The sequence below is a fragment of the Rhea pennata genome, chromosome 12, assembly GCF_028389875.1.
Source record: "Rhea pennata isolate bPtePen1 chromosome 12, bPtePen1.pri, whole genome shotgun sequence".
In the NCBI taxonomy this organism is placed as follows: domain Eukaryota; kingdom Metazoa; phylum Chordata; class Aves; order Rheiformes; family Rheidae; genus Rhea; species Rhea pennata.
This window is the reverse complement of record NC_084674.1, coordinates 23,218,209-23,236,468: the sequence shown is the minus strand read 5'-3', so window position 1 is coordinate 23,236,468 and position 18,260 is coordinate 23,218,209. Positions and strand designations below refer to the sequence as shown.

At 36.4% G+C, this 18,260-nt stretch overlaps 1 protein-coding gene across 1 annotated transcript in view; it reads right to left on the bottom strand.

The window, feature by feature from the left end:
• Positions 1-18,260, bottom strand: part of DOCK3 (dedicator of cytokinesis 3) — a 203,793-nt gene that overhangs the window by 132,318 nt on the left and 53,215 nt on the right. Inside the window, exons 6-7 of the mRNA XM_062585966.1 lie at positions 9,105-9,253; positions 1,749-1,833 (exon numbers count right to left, since the gene is read on the bottom strand). Coding sequence (XP_062441950.1) covers positions 1,749-1,833; positions 9,105-9,214 — 195 coding nt within the window. The 5' untranslated portion in view covers positions 9,215-9,253. The remainder of the gene's footprint in view (positions 1-1,748; positions 1,834-9,104; positions 9,254-18,260) is intronic.

Below are 18,260 nucleotides of genomic sequence, written 5' to 3'. Positions count from 1 at the left end.
ATTTTGCCAGCAGTAAGGAGGATTCTCCTATTGTCTGAAAAAAAAAAAAAAAGAAAAAAAAAAAAAGCTCAATTTCTGCAAAATGCAAGTTAAGTAATAGGTTTTCCACTGTTTTGATTCCCGAAATTGCCATCTGACTGTGAACTTGATGTGATCAGACAGCACTGTCTTCCTGAATCTGCAAACTAAAGCAACAGTGAAGTGTGAACCAACTAACGGTCACGTCCGGATGCCAGCACAGACCTCAGCAGCAAGCGGTGCTGCGGACTTTCTCGTCAGGGCTGGGGCAGGGGAGGTGTTTCCTTGCTGCTTTTCAAGGCCAGCTTGGGTGTTATAGCACCAAACTGTTCTCCATCTATGGCAAATCAGGAATTAATGTCCAAAATTACTGCTGTAGGGTGATACACTTCAACATCTTCTCATCGAAACACTTTTTTTATTTCTTTCCCCCAAATCCACTGTTATATGATGAAAATAATCCAAAACTGCAATAGCAAGTAGCCTGTTTAAAAAATGCCTTGTTTGGGGGAGAAGTACATCTTGCACATGAAAAAAAAAATGTCTAGGCACAGACTTATCTCTGCCTAATCTTACAATAACTTAAAGTGAAACATTTTAAAATAGAAAATTAAATATTTACAGAAGTTGGACTGTAACAACATTTACTTAGGAAAATCATTTTTCTCTGGGAGAATATTAAGCTAAGAAAAGCTAAGAAATTGTTTTAGAGTAACTGCATTTTTTTCTCCTTTTTTCTTTTTCCTTTCCTTCTCTCTCTATTTTTTTTTGTTTTGTTTTTTTAAAAAAAGGGAAGCATCACCTTGGAAAAGGTTTTCACTTACTCTCCACTGAACATCACATGCTGTTCCTCACTTTACAGTTACATCATGACCCTGAACAAAAATAACTACATTACATAGTCCTTCTAATACAACAGAATTCAAATAAACATATTGTGAATTGTTAGTGGCCCTACAGTTCATTAATGACATAATTCGCATATCTAATAAATTTAACTTTGCTATGTACTGATAGGAATGCACTGATGACTAAAAATGATAAGTTAAACTCACTGCAGTGAAGGAATGCTTGAAATACAATCATGTAAGTGAAACATTGTACTCTTCTCCAGTGCCATGCAAACATTCCTATCAATCCTGACATTAAGCAGGAGAAAGGACTGAATGACTTCTTGACATTTTCTTTACTTCCATCAATAAGTGGAGAAAGGACTATTGCTACTTCATTTAATGCTAGTACATTGATTTTAGCAGAGACCAAACTGCGCAATTATTAGGTGTATCTGATGGTTTTGCCTTTTTAGAACTCCTCCTGCTGCTTCTGAAACAAGATTCAAAACCAAGAGAAAATTGCAAGAAGAAACAATATTCAAAGACACCTGCACTACTTTTTCAACCAAGTTTTTACAGACTTTAAGGGATTTTATAGCCTCTATTCTTTATTATAGCTACTGAGCATTTCTCTTTTTGTGTCTTTCCATCCATTCTATCAAAATATATACAGCATGTCATTTCCAAAAGAAAGATTGTTCATTCTTACCAATGCAGGGTACTTGAGACACTCACTATTTTGATGATTATGGTGAAGAGAAACATATAGCTTAAAACACTAGTCTAACTAAGAAAACAGGCAAGAGGAAAGAATAAAAATTCTTTTTCCCTTCTTCAGCCCCCCTTACCCCCCCCCCCCAAAAAAAAACTCAAAAGAATCTCCCACAGATTTCTTACCATTTTATAAAGATCTGAAACACTGATCTGATCTGAATCCACAACCTCAAAGTCCTTCCGAGGAACTAAATCTAGGCCCAAATGTCTGCAAAAGAGAAGGAAGGGACAATGATAGGTGTAACATAGCACAGCACTCACTATTATCTACTACACAGGCTTACTCAAGGGCAAGGACTCAGGAAATACTCAGTTGTATTTAATGATTAACAGTTGTAGAAAGATTAAACACAGATAGTCCTTTTAAATTAAACTAAATATCAAACCAAAAAAACCACTAGGAGCTTGTTACATTTGTTCGACTTCAGCGGAGCTACAGCAATTAATGCTAGCTGATGAAATATTAAGAAATAAAAGGAAACACCGTAGGCAAATCAAGTTACTACTCTGGTTTCTACTACAATATTTGAGCAGATTCTTTCTATACACAATTTAAAAAAGTTTCATCAATAACACTGTTCAAATGTGCAGATACAGTGCCTTGGAAAGCTGATTTGAAATTCCTGCTGTTCACACAACTAAACCTCTGATTTTATCTCCGTATGAACATAGTATTTTTTCTTATCAACAGAAACAGGAATTCTAATAGGTATTTTTATTTATACAAAGTAACTTCTAATCAGAAACATTTAGCTCAAAGTAAATACAACAATAATTCAAAAAAAAAAAAAAAGGATCCATTGGTGTAAAGAGAGGGGTCAGCTAAGAGAGCATGTAAAGGTGGCTGTCCAGGTCACAACTGCATATGAGCTGTAAACAGAAAAAGCTATTTTGTAGTCAGGCAAATTAATGAGCAACTATTACTGATTAACAAATAATGGTCAACAAAGCTTAAAAGGTTGCAAAATCTTTTGCTCTGTAGTTCCTCAGATTTTGTGGCATAAAATGTTCAGATAATCACAACAAACAAAAAAAGCTATTACAGTCACACACAACAGGAGTAAATTTTTTTAAAAAAAAAAATGTGAATTGTCCTTTCCCAGCTCCTGACATCTTTCATCTTATAACTTTGATACTTCATTTACAAATATTTCACATTGAATTTCTCTATAATCTAAAAGGAAAAGAAAAAAAAAAAAAAGGAGAGAGAGAGAGGTGCTCTCGGGGACTACCTCTGCAGCCTTTCTATCACTGGCTAGGCAGCAAAAGTGAATTCAAGTATGCAATCGGAGAGAGACACATCTGTAAAATGATGGCAAATGCAAAATTTTATTTGAAAACCCTTTCAGGTACTACTGAATAACTACTGAAAAAAACAGAAACCTCCAAGTAATCCAGTGGCTGTTTCCGAGGAGGTCTTTTAAACGAGGACCAAGTGAGAGCCAGTGCTCTGTATGACACCCCGCTTTGCTTGCTGCGCACTGCAATTTTTTATTACTTCAAGTTTCCAAACTCCCTTAATATTTTTGAAACTCATTTACTGCTTAATCAGGCTTTACTTCTTTAATTATATCCCTAAACTATCACGCCTCAAAAACACAGTTCAGCCCTTGTTGACTTACTGGCAAATAGCTGCTAGGCAGTACCGCGATTGCCATTAAAATACTGTACTGCCAAGCTGGAATTTTCAGATTCTTTGTTCTTTGCCAAAAACAATTATATTTTCAATGAGAAAAGGAACAACTCTCCCTCCTCAACATAATCTTCATGTCAAATATCAGTTCATACACTCTAGGACTAAGCTGGGAAAACAATGGCCGTACATTTTTTATTATTGTTTTTAATTGGTGACACGTATTTTCCTTCATTCTCAAGCAAATTTCATTTTGATAAAACCTACCAAACAGAGGCTATTCCTGGACCAAGGCCAGCATCTGAAAACTACAGCTACAAAGATCATAATTATTGTATCTAACTGCCAAATGAATGAGATTAAAGAGAGAATACACTAAGCAATCCTCAGCCACTAAGGTCTACATATAATAGAAAGTCAGAGATATAGCACAAAACATAGTAACAGGTAAAAATGGTAATATGCATATAGTCTACTTAAAAGTTTATATATAAACATATATATATATATAGAGAGAGAGAGAGAGAGAGAGAGAGAAAACATGGAATTTTTATATATTATATATATATAAATATATATAATATATATATATATAAAATGTTTATAGGTATAGCCATAATGTACAAAAACAGAAAAAAGATTAGTGATTATCATATTCATATTCCTTTAGAGCAAAACTTTTCCCAAACCTGAAAGATTCATTCATTTTCAAAATACCCTGTCACTCACACGTGTACATACATACACATGCTCACTCTAAGAGCGAGCACAAAGGAATTTCCCCCCAGCATAGGGATAACAACAGCAGATCACTTTCAAGCAGTGCTTCCAAAAGCACAGAATAGAGTATTATAGTTCCTATGTGGTTACAAACGACCATTATATTTTTACAGAAGAGGTGCTAAAGCTAATCATAGCTTGATACTGTTCTATTTTCTTAATTTCAACTCTCTAGAGAGGCAAGGTCAAGCAGTGGTTGGACTCATTACTTAGTACATGACAAAGATATTACCTTCTACTTAATCATGTTCAACACAACTGTAGTAGCATCCCTTTGAAACTTAGCACACATCCTATTTTTAGTCAAATCCCTTAACACCGTGGATTTCCAGCCCAGAAGATTCTCATTCTCTAATATTATGCCAATGCTGCACAATATTTTGCTCCCAAAAATAAGTGCATCTTTTTCCTTGAGTACTAACATCCTCTCATTTATTGCACAGGCTGAAGTTCGTGTTTACATTAACATTTATTTTGTATCACTTATTTTTGTCTGCAAAGGATTGACAACGTAACACTTGAAATGACAATGTCAGGGCGGCAGCCCACTTCCGCTATGCATTATAAGATGCTGGGGGAATGCAAGAGCACCAGCTCAGGGCTGCCAAGCAGGACTTCTGCAAAATGCAGCGTACATGAAAACGAGGTACCACGGCGTTTGGTTCATTTGACAGCTCCTCCCTCCACAGTGCTTCCTTTTCACAAGCAGGCTCTCGTGTTTTTTAATCTACCTTAACTGCCTTTCAGAAACATTTCCCAAGTATACCTAGGAAAAAACCCCAAAGCTATCAACTACATCTCTTGACAGGATTAGCCTGGGACAAGTCCAGTCAAGCTGTCATTCACATAGTCCTCCTTATTTACTCCTCCTATACTGGGGGAATTTCTAAAATTCTCCAGATATTTAAAATATGAACATCAGACATTTAGAATTCATAAACCACAAGTCGCAATCACTCTTAGTGGAACAGCATTGCAGAAATACTGCTGTTTTCCTAAAACGTGATTTCCAGAAGCACATCTGCTCTTGAAGGGGAGCCTGGCCGAACTCACTGCAACCCTAGATTGCTCAAGATATGATCCCCTTCACTCCAAAAACATGCATTTTGTTTCTACTTTCACTCTTTCTCACTTTAATTTTGCAGCTACTTACTTTCCTTGTTCCTTCTCTGAGTACATCAAAGTCTCACTTACTATCATGCATATTTACCTTATGCAAATACATTTACAAAGGTGGAGAAGGGAAAGGAAGTGATCCTGACAGTTGTACATAAACCACAGACAGACTTTAAATAAGATTTTAAAGAAATAAAACACAGAAGTCTATGGAAAGAAAATATATGCAAACGTGTTAGTGAAAATTAGACTAACACAAAGAAAATACACTTTCTTTGATAAATTAAGGTATTTTGTATACAGAGAAACTGCAATGGTGCTAATCTATCAAGAAACATAAAACATGGATTTATTTATTAAAAACAAAGAAGATGGAGACTATAGAAGGAATGTAATCTTAATAAGGGATTGGTTAAAGAAGATAACAGCAGGAAGTATCAGGCTACAGACAGAGGGTACTAACGTTTTCCGTGAAGACTGACATCCAAGAAGAGTTCCTCACCATTTGAATGACTATTCAATCATCACATTAATTTAGGGACATTCAGGAGTGGAAAAAATTATTATATATTTAGACAAAAATAAGTATTCTTTCTTTAGCCTTCTTACAGGCATTTCAGTCAAACACGATTTAAAGCATTTTCTCTTCAGCCATCCAAAGCCATCAAAATGGAATGGGTTGCAAGGGCTGTAGAGCCTGGTCAAGTTTTAATCCCAGCCTAGAAACTGAAAGCCCTAAAGTGCAAGCAGCGTGACTTGGCTCAGCATCTCCAACAGCTATCTCAAGATTGAAAGCCTGAGTCCCCTGAAGCATCGCTGGAAGGATTGATTTAGGGATCTAATTTTTAGGTAGCTTTTCAGGAGGAAAATAACATTACTGTGATGGCTTCCCCATGGGGCACAGAACAGAACCGTGGATGATACAAGTGGCATTAGTGTAATTTCTCTAGGGAGCGAGGCAAAACGGCGTGTCCCAGATCTCAGTGTACGACGGCTCCTCTTTCCCTACTCTGTTTCGCAGCCTCCATGCAGAGAACACTACACTTGCAGGAAAGGAATTGTCCTCCCGCAGTATGAGGAGGAAACTAGTCGTGCTCAGCAACTTGGATGTTTCTGCTATTCTCCTGGCAGATATTAAATTAACCCAAAAGAAGCCAGTCTGAATTTAAGATGACCTCTGATTTTTAAGTTCAAGCACTCTGAAGAAAATTTCATCTTTCTTTTCAGTAAAGATATAACGCATACACTGCTGCAACTGTTTTTGTGCACTGCAACAGACAGTGTTCACGTTTCAAAAAGAAGTTCGGTAAGGGAGATTCTTGCATCAAAAAAAAAAAAAAAAAAGGAAGGAGACTCTTAAGGAAGAAAGAAAATGTTATTAATAAAGTTTATTTCTGGTTTAATCACTGTAAGCATTAACAAGAGTTGAAAAAACCTACCTATTCATTAAAAAAAACCTAAAAGTATTCCAAAATCAATTTTTGACTTTTTACAACAAAAAATAAGATGCTGAACTGCAAATTTCACCTTCATAATGCTTGTTTTCCAATACAGAAATTTTTCCTTGTTACCTACAGACTATCAGACACTTCCAATAGCATTTCAGACTTCAGTAGATGAATGTTCTAACAGCCACACAGTGAAATGTTTTTAAAAACAGAAAGTATTGGTTATATTCTGTGCAAAACCTAGCAAAATACGCAGAAAAGAGATTGCATATGAGATTTTAGCTGTGTGAAAATACACAGATGCATCCTTAAAATCAAGTCTAAAAGCACAAAGACTCTTATCCAAAGGTAGTAATTTCTGCTCTTTTGAGCAACTGGGAAATAGAATCACCAGTCACTGCATGTATAGGAAAACAAGCTAACTGTGGGTAACTGGAAGAGGTAACAAAACATAATAAGGAATTTGTATCCAGAATCATAGTCTTGTACAGTGGGAAAAGAATATGTAAGCAGAGAGTTCATTAACTTTCTACCATAAATGGAAAACAGTATTGCATTACAAGAACAACGAGAAACAGTATAAAAAGTTAATAGCATTAATTATAAAATGAAGTATTACGTTTACATTTTCAGTAAGCCAAGCTACAGAGAGGAATTTCTTAAGATTTTAGATTAAGCACAAAAAATAAGCAAAAGTAGTTCAGGGTAGTCCTTCTGAAGATTGCCCAAACAAGTTCTTCTGCAAAGAAGAATCTCTAACCCCTAACCTAGGGAGCATAGTTGTCCCTGGATTTCTGCCAACTCCCACAAGAACACAGGCAACAACTATGAGAATTTCTGCCAGGGCATTTTAAGGAAAAGTGGTACCAGTTCAACAAACAAAAACCCTACTGACCGGTGGTGACAGGAAGCTTGCATCAGTCCCTCCCAAACAATCCAATAAGCATACAGACAGCATATTACATGTTCTAGATCACCTGTTTTCTGAAAGTTACTTGAATCTCCTATTATATTAGACTATGCCTTTAGAAATTACAGATCTGTGCAAATTGTACATAACTTTCTCCATTAATGTTAACGCATGTTACTAACGACATTTTTCATTTTATTTGTAGATCTCCAACATCACAGCAGTAGCAACGAATATTACATTCTTTGAGAACTGGCATTATTCTGCAAGTTCTGTGTATACGGAAATTGTTTTGGTCTTAACGGATTAACTCATATGGCATTGAGTTTCATAATAAAACTCAGACAGGAGAGACAAAATATGTTAAAAATTCTCCTAAAAACCCTCCAAAAAAAAGGGGGTGAGATTACAGAAAGACCTTCCAAACTCCTTTTTTCATATTTGAATATTGTTCTCTCTGTACATTTATATAGGTACAGTTACAATCAGATAGCTTTTTGATCATACAATTTTTTTAATGTATTTCTTTTATCGACACCCTCCCTTGTTTTAGCATGTGTCTCTGATATTATGCACCTTTTTCTCTAGGGAGGATAAATATCTGCTCTTACATAGCAAGAAACACAGAATTGCCATTTGTTTGCAGGTAACCTGAGCAGAGGAATTAACCATGAACATATTTATACTTGATTCCACTGATTTTTCTCCACAGTTGTCAGTAACTGGATTTGCTCCAAGTTTTAATGCACTTGTATGATTTTTTTTTGAAGTTAAGAAAAAGCTTTCTGTAGTCACCTAGTGCTACTCCTAGCTGAAAACAGTCACTGTACGTGCCTCAGGAAGATGATACTTCCTTCAAATAGGTAGGTCACGTGCATGTTTTACAGGACATCAGACAAGTTATGCAAGTCAGAACTCAAAAGCCTTTTTAAATTTTCTAAGAACCAATTCTGAAGAAGGGCTAGTTTTTGTTTAACGGTAATTTATTGCCATTTCAGCTTCTATCTGACTTGCTGTCTTCTTTGGCTCTTTAAGAACCTCTCTATAAATCACAACAGAACCAACTGTGGCGAGACTAGACCTCCAAGAAATGTAATCAAACAAAGATTTTTCTACCAAAAATTTCAATATTGCAGCCTCAGCTCTCGCACGGGAATCATTTCTTGCGTGTCAGTGGTTATTCCACACTGCAAGATTCCACCGAGTAAGAGTCTGTAGTTATTGTACCAGCCATTAAAACACCTCTTCAATTGGAAAAATGACTTTTTAGTATCTATGAACACATCTTTGCAGGCCTAATGTTCACTGTAGTGATACAAATAAACTAAGCTGACCTAGAACCATTTAAAGTGCAGTTAGCCCTAGCAAAGCCCTACTAACAAGGCAATGTTTTTTTTTATAGTCACGCTGGAAGAACTATGCAGAAAACTCACTGTAAAAAGTTACATTTGATATCCAAATCTGCAAATATTTTACCTGCTTGCAAATTTTCCTGGAAGAAAAGCACATAAAAAACAAAAAAAAAAGAAAATAAGTGAAAGCTAATTAAAAATAATTAGAACGAACAGTACCCAGCCGGTACCTTTACTTACTCATTGCCCCAGTCCAGCCGCACTGTGAGGTGTCTCTTGACCTCCCGTACCTGATCCTGCGTCAAGTGACCTGACAGCAGCTGCCTGCGGAGGTCAATGAGCTCATTCATCACATGGCGCAGTTTGTAGAAAAGATCCACCTTATGTTTCTGTAAAAGCGTTTTTCGGGAAGGGAAGAAAATGAGAGAAGGGGGGGAGAGGAAGAAAGAGCAAAAGAGAGGAGAGATTAATACATTTCCAGCTTTTCACTTAATTACCCTAGAGGCACATTAATTCAGTTTATACAAGCTTTAAAACACTTATGTCAAAAAGCAGCGCTCACTGGTACTGTTTGAACTGGCTTACTTTCTACTCCTAACGTTTAGGGCTCAAACCTGCCAAGGGGTCCATTTTCTGATGGAACCTAGTGCTACAGATAAAGGATTCACCATGAGCAGCAGGGATCACTTACCCAAATCACGTAATAAACTCATCATTTTAGCTTTAAAGTAACAAATAGAGGGCAAAAAGTTTCTCCTCACTTGGTAGCTACCATCACTGCTACGAACAGCTGAACAATCATTCACCAGAACTGAAAAAACACTTAACATTGTAGGCAGCCCACTTACCAAAAACTACCCAGTTTTCTATGTTGGGTAGGGGATAAATGAGTATTCATTAGGTGCATTCTAACAAGGACTAAGGCAATTAATGACAAAATCCACCTGTACAGAGGAGAATTAGTGCAGATAGTGAAACATCACCTTCCACCACTGGCAAACCAACCCAGCAACCCGTTCTGACACTATTCTGCGAGCGAGAGCAGCGAACAGAGAGGGGAACGAACACACTCCCTCCAGCAGGTCGGCAAAGAGGCAGCTCGGTGGCAAAGGCCACCCAAGGCAACCCTAAAAGAAGGAAGGGTGTCCGAGCTACCCCTGTATCTGCCGCTTCTCTCCAGCGAAAGATCCTGTTTTTCGTTTTGCTCTTTGTCATACGTTACCAAGCCACGAGCACCTTAGCAGCCCATCTAGAATGATGCGCTGTGCACATTTGTGCACACTCCTGGCCACTGTTTTACATGCAAAATACTAAACATTTTTGCAAATTTTTTAATGCTAATAATTAAAATCTGTCAAAGTGTACATATAGATGTAATGAATTGAGGAATCTCTTAATACAAGCAGCACAAGCCTGTCCTCTGGTATGTCTTGTTGCCTTATTTTATTCCCTGTAGCTAGATGTAAAATACATTTCTGGTGTTTCTATGACTTATTACTACTGACAAGTCCCACTTTGTGTTGCTTAGATAATCTTCACATGTACAGTTAAGCTTCAAAAAGTGCAACTATGAAATGTTTTTTTCCTCTTAATGACTCCTTATTAATTCTATGGAGATCAAAAGTCAAAAGATGTTTCTTGTATTCTGCTTTTTAAACAGACAACGATACAAAACAAACCTGCAAAACAAAAACAAAAGCAGAGGCGAGCATGCATCTTCTGCCTCTTACTCAATACTCCCAGTAAAGATTATAAAATTAGAAGATGGCTCACAAAGGTGTTTCATGCTGCAAAATAATAACTAATTCACTGTTTCATGCCTACAGTGGCTTTGAGATATTATTAAACAGTCTAACTTTGTGTTTTTTCCTAAATAAATACCACGACATGAAAATATATGAGAGATCACTGTTTTACAGAAGGTGACCTGTTTAAAATCACTCTTTGTTACCACAAATACGTATAACACTATCATAAAGAAGTTGCAATTTCCTGTTTCTACAGAAAAGTCCTTTCAGACACTTCCTATACAATTACCTTGCACTATAATGAGGGAGAGGGGCAAACAATTATTTTTATAAGGACAAATGAATAGGTTTTTCCCAGGTTCCTAATAACAGATTTAGGGATCTAATTTTAGACATTAAAGCCTGCAAACATCATAAGCACATGAAAGGAAATAACGTGGCTGGAAACAACATACAACTCAAGCCTCTCTCTCCAAATTTGTTTGGGCTTTTTAATTAAATTATTTTATTAAAAAGCTCTGCTAGAAATTATAGCTTTGTGTTATATCCATAGTTCAATCTTATCAAAAATCTTTACTATTATTACCACACAAACTGTAACACTAGAGAACTACAAACTTTACAAGAACTGTTTTAACAGATCAGTCATATCACTGCTAAACAGTGCCATTCTTCTGAGGCTTCCTGCCATAAACAGATAATTCATTTTCAGATCATTCAAATTAGTATTAAGCTATTACAAGGATACGTTTTCCTTCAAAGAGATATTGTTCTTCTGGAAGAATAAAGAAGGATAAATAACTGCTGTAATTTGACAATATGTAAGATGCTTTTTTACTAGGGGTCTACAGTCTCTTTTCTCTTCCAGGTTTGTATTACTTGTACAAAACAGATGAACTCAACCTTAATTAGAAGCTTAATTAGAAGCTGTTTGGCCTTTATATACAATTATCTGAATTTCATGATCAAACTTGGCTGGTCACACATTTCTGTGAAGAGACTATGAAACTGTTAATGGATTTGCTTTTCCATTAAAAAAGCACTTTAATGTAACCAGAGCGAGATTGCCCCATTTCAAGGACCTATAGTAAAGGAAACAAATATATGCAAAGATATGTGGGAGTAAGACAGATCAAAATATGACATATCCCTCACTTACACAAATAACAATTATCCCAGCTACTTCTCAGTTTAGAAATTACCAGCTGGGTCAATGTTGTGGGCATTGCAGAGGAGCTGCCTTTTGACGAATAAAAGCCAGACTTTACAGGTCAGTACGAGAAGTCTTAGGGATAAGGAAAAAAAACTGAAGTAGTAAAAATTGTGGGAGATGTGGATAAACAGGTATCCAGATTGGCACCTGTAGGAAAGCAAAGGAATTTAAGAAACCACAATGGGCAAATATGAGCAAGTATTTAAAAAACAAGAGTTGTGACACTTGTGCAGGTCGCGATACCAACACACAATGCAAAAAAGATTAGTACAAACCTATACGGGCTTGCTGGGTCCCTAGCACATTCCAGCCGCCTTTCTGAAGAGCGGGTGCAAAGATGCCCCAAGATTTTAACAGAAGATAAAAATAATTAGTCAAGGAAGCTGTAGCCAGAATTACTGAAGATTTTTCAATGTTAAATAGGGCAAGCATGCAAAGCGGAAAACAGATCAATTTTAGAAGTCAGTCAACTCCTTTTGAAACACGCACTTCTCTGAGGACAAGAACATCTATCTTCCCTGGACCTACTGCCTGGGGTTGCCTGTTTTTGCCACCAAGAAGGTGCAAAGTCCCATCTAAGCAACACATTCTTAATGCCTCTCTCTGTACTTCTGCAGCGGCTTTCTCTCATGCCTCGTAGTAAGCAGAATTCATGCTACATATTTTTCCTTGGTTCAGGACACGAATAGGTTCTCTTTCTTCTACTAAGCTACTCTTTTAAACAAAACTTGTAAGTACTTCATTTAGATTTCAAGACTGTTGACAAATTTAGCTGCAGTCGGGCAAAAAAGACCTAAATGAGGTCTCCACAAAGTTTTTCCCACAAAAAAAGGAAACTTGACTTGGTTTTATAGAAAAGAAGATAACCCATACTTCTAAAAAGGAAGGTAGATCAATTCAACAGATGGCATAATTCTAAGCTGAATGAACAAGATCTAAAAAGAAACGGTAAGAAACTAAGTACTACCAATGTCGGAAAACATATGGAACGATAAAAATACGGATGGAGAACAGATGGTAAAGTAAGGATGAAGACTCAGCAGAAATATTTACATCCTTACCTTATTCTGCTACCTTCTCTCTAAACACAAGGTTTAACAGAAACAAGCTACTGGACTAAACAAACTTTTATCACATTGCAGTACAACCGTTCTTACAATCTTACACGGAAGGAGTTACCGGGCAGAGGAGCTCTGTACAGAGCTCCGCTCTCTGAATGAATTAAGGTGAGACACACGTGGTCTGCCTTTATTTTAGCCTGCCACATTCTGCTTATAAAAAGCCTGGAATTTTTTGAAAATTATGGGCCAAAGCTCTTAGCTGAGTATTTGATTCCCAAATAATTGAATCTAGGTGCATATATATGTGTCTAGCTGTCTAGTCCTGTTTTACTGTAGAAGTAAAATGTACTTTACTAACAGTTAAAAATACAGAAGACAAATAATGAAAATTACATTAAGCAAAAATAAGGAAGATATGCAAATTACAACTACAAAATACATTTAGAAGGGGCTCTGGTACCAGTCAGCAGTTTTCCCAGTAAGTGAGGGTTCAGTTCCCACTTCTTAGAGAGCACCCCCAAGCATTCAACGAAACAGGAGGGCACCTTACTTTTAGTTTATTTGGATTCTTCTGTCCTGAAGTTCTCTATAAATAAGACAGCATTAACATGAGTAATATTTATTTTCTCCTATAAATATTCACAGCCTTCAGCCTCAAACAGGGATTATTTACTCTATTATAAAGCTGCTTTAAACTGATTCCCTACTATATTCACAGTTAGAGGGCATTTCAATTTGCAGTGTGTATTAAAGCAGAGAAACTTGGAGTAACAGGAAAAGACTATTTTACATTGCTACTAATAAATTTTTCACACATTTTTTTTGCCAAAGAGAACATCTACTAATACATGATGCAACAGCAAAACTTAAGTGGAAACAAAGAATGATGGAGCATCAATAAAGAAAATAAAAGAGCAAAATAAAGCTTTTAAAAAAACAAGCAGGGATCTTGCTATAAAAGCTATTCCCTTTTACTAGATTAAATGACAGGTCTGAAGCTACAAGAATTCTAGCTTTCCCCAAGTTTCAAAAAAACAAACAAATAATTGAAAGAATGAAAACTGTGATATGAAGTCTTAAACTATAAAGGTGTTTTTAATACGGGCATCCTCAAACTTCTAATACATATGCAAACTCTTCTCATCATTCATTATTCCCATCATTTCTCTGAAAGGTACAGAAAATGTCGTTTCTGCAGAGCTTGTGCTAACCTCCTTCTCCATTTAAGAGCATGTAATGTGCTTTACAGGAAGCTCTGTACAATGAGGTAACAATTGGAACCCCTCCAAAATTATTTCAGATCCCCAGGGATCGCACATTTCTACAATTTTTCTAAAGCAATTAGACTAAAATCCTCCATGACAAACGGAAAACCTCAACTACTTGATCTGCTCCAAAAATTAAATGGCATATTTACAATCAAAGCCATCCACAAGTAAGACCAAAAACCTGGTAATATGTTGTGTTTGCTGCAAACTAAATGAAATTACTAAAGCACAGCTTATCCAGACTATATTTTTCAAAAAGGGACCCAGGTAATATTACAGGAACACCAACATTTAAGGCAATAGCACACACAAGATAAAAGAAGACAAGTCTTCACAATGTTACAAAAGCTATTAATTGCTGAAAAGTACTTTCTTTTCTTATTTTCATTTTTTTAAAAAGCCTTTTGTTGTCTATGAAGGACAGTGGGAAACATTTAAAGATATTATCACAGTGCTCTGTATTTAACAAATTGACACATCAGGTTCACAGCTTTCTACAGAGTATTATGAAAAGTCTACTTAGGAGGGGTTAGTGTCACATTACTGTCTTTCAGGGGAGGTGGGAAAGCAACTTCTACTTGCTTTATCATCTCATAAACCTTAAATGTCCAACCTAAAGATGTAACTCAGACCTTATTTACTGCCGTTGGTAATATCATATGGTCCAAAGAAAATCTTTTACAAGCAACTTTCCCAATTTAAAAATCAGTTACACCAAATATTAAACAATTCTAAATACAAGTTACTATACTAGCACTCAAGACTCATCTTACCTACCTTCTTTTCCTTATTTATAACTTCAGATACCTGTGTTATCTAATATAACAACTTGGGACAAATAAAAGACAACAACATTTAAGAGTCACAGAAATTTTAGATGAATCTGACAAGGCTTTGGTGCTTGGCTTCATGCTATTACCTCTCATCCTCTTTTTTCACTTTTAGGCTCTACATCCTTATAGTCATCTTTATCAACAAGAAAACATACCCAAGGTGGCCACAATAAGACAGTAACACTGATTTGCAGCCAGAATACCTTAGTTTTTTAATTAACAGAAAAACAGGAGGTAAAGAAAGGAGACTGGTATCCTCCAGGGAAGGATATAGAGATGCTCTTTGGAATAAGGACACTAAAAACAGGAAAGATTTGGTTGAAGAAACATCCTAAACTGACACTTGGTCTCCAGCCCACCAAATCCTGGCTGCCACTGACGCTGGCTGAGAAAAATCTGCATAATAAAGCGATTGTGGAAGAGACTGCAGCTTTATTGTTATTTTGTTGAAATTCAATTGAAGTTTTTAATTCATTAGGAGTAACGGCAACATTAACCTCTTTTCACAGTGTCATAATAAACCTCTAACAAAGCATGAGGAAATGGAAATGAAGGGTATAATTATTCTGACAAACTTAGAGATTTAATTCTTTATTCAGCAACAAGTGACATTAATAAAGCTCTCTCCCCTTTCAATCCATACAACATTTATTGAAGCCAGTTCCAAATCCTTTGCATATTAAATGTATTTTTTTTTTCCAATTTGAAATGTAACTTGTAATTTTCTAAGATAAATTTACTTTCCCTCCTAAGGGAGAAATGCATGTGTGGAAGTTTCTTGCTGTTTTATCAAGGATGATTTCTTTGTTTCTCATTTCCTGTTGTCTTCCCCCCCCACCCCCCGCTTGTTTGATTCGCTTTATTGCATCATGTAACTGTTAAAAGGACACAACAAAAAGATAATACAGTATATTCTGCTTCATCATATTTAGCTGATCTACTAAGACAAAAAGAACAAAGCAGCACAGTGCAGGAAGAGCCCAGGAACACCCCGACAGCTGCAGGAAAGGGGGCCTCAAACACCCCACTGCACAAGGTCAGCACAACTCAGGTGGAAACATGACGAGCTAAGGAGAAAGGTCTGCAAACCAATTACAGGGGGGAGAAAAAAGAAACAACAACAATGATCTCTTACATAAATACTGCTGACTTTTACAGCAGACTATACGCTGTCATACCTCAGGAAGATGCATAAAGACCTTCTGTGTTGAATATTCACAGCTTACGCTTTCAAGACGCCCTCCAAGCTTGGAGAGCTTGACAACTTTTCTTTATTAAACGAGGCACCATTCAGCCTGACTGCAAGACTAGAAAGTTTGAGGGTTTGAGAACAACATGAAAAATCACGAGACTTGTGATAGCTTCTCAGAACTGGCCAATACTCTAAAAATGACCTGTTCTAGCATGTTGCCCTGCCCACGGGAGCACTGCTTTTAGCAAAGACGTATATTACCTCTCACTGCATACATTGCATGTGCTTTCTGTTATTCTGTAGCCTGCAGATACTGCATAGGACTCCAGGAAATTAAACACAGGTATCTCAGCATCCCCTAAATTCAGCTAATGATAACACACAGCAATTTCAAAAGGAGACAGTTGATAGTAGACAAATCAGTAAAACTGCTCCAAAAGAGGGAGTATGAAGTAATTTGAAACCAGAATGGTAGATGGTTACTACTTTATGGAGAAGAAATTAAAATATGAAAGGGCAATCAACCTTCCGCAAAGGCTAAAGCAAAATTAAGGTTCCAAAATATCCTACAACAGACTTCTGGAAGAACTTGCTAAAAAACACATGTTTATTTTTAGCCACTTCAGCTGTAATCTTGGAAGCACCAGGAAGTAACCAGAAAGCAAGATTAACACAGATCTCGAAAAGAGAAAGAAGATATGCATCACATGAGAAAGAGGGAGCTGGAGAGAATCAATATAATTATAATGCTGCATTTTGTGCTTCTTGGGCATTTTCATGCTCAGGATTTGAAACCATCAATTTGAGATGATTCTTCTTTAATAGTTAAATTTCTCAAAGAAAACAATGGTTTTAACAAAGCTTAGCAAAACTGTTGTTCTTAAAACAAATGCAAAAACTACTGCCACCATATTTAACTCTTTGACCACTAAGATATTTCATTTGGCTCAATAAAGTCTACCCTTTCAGTAATAGTTATCCATCTTGAAAGTGTGTTACCTAAGGACTCTCTCCTACATGCCAACATTCCTATAAATCCTTAGAACATTTAGTACATCATACTGTCCAAGATCATCCAGAATCAGCCAGGGTCAAACCAATATTCCTATTACCTAAGCCCTCTTCCAATCTCAGCTTTTTACTATCTTGGAGCTGCTTTAAAAATCATTTAAGTGCAAAACAAAATATAACATTTAGAAGAAAACGTCCTGCCCATGACCAAAGGGACACAGTCGTCTTCAAAATTAAAATAATAAAACAACCCATACATTTTGAGGTCATTTTGCTTTTGCTGGAGAACTTATGAGAAATTCTACACACTTATGCGGGTGAAATTAAATGAAGTTTTAATGTCATTTTTAGCAGTGTTAAATGCTTTTGTTTCTACTTTGAGAAAATCTGATGACATTTTTATTAGACAGTAGATTAGTGAATAATTAGTACATTCATAATTGTTAACACAAAGTCAAATTATCCAGGTTAAGCCTTACACGATAAATAACTATTGAGAAATCTAAACAGAATACAACGTAAAACAAGTGCTGTCAGATAACTATTTCCCCCTTAATACAGCCTCATACTCATGTGCCAACTTCTGAAGTGGAAAAAGACCTTTCTCCCTAAAGCATTTTCATTGTGTTTAATTTAAACACCTGCTCTGTCAATGCCGTTTACCTGTTTAGGAGGAAACTTCCCATGCAGTGGAGCTGACGTGTGTAACCCGATACTTTGACACTTTTTCCTGGTTCTCTGCCACCCAGCACACAAGGTTCTCATTCCCACACACGTGTGCGCCGGTCTGGAAGTAGTACTATTACTTTGGATGCATTTTACAAGTGCATCAAGAAAAAAAAAATTCTCAAAAAAATAAATCAGAGAGGCTGTAGAACATACGTAATGTTAAATGTCTCCAACAGTTGTTCATCGCCGTTAGGATGTTTATGCAGCTCACTCAACACAAGTCAATAATGTCAGAGACTTTGCCCAAAACCAGTATTAAAATTACACTGGGGCACCTAAATTAAACAAAACAAAACAAAAAAACCCAAAGATGCGATTATTCCAGTATAAGACACTACACA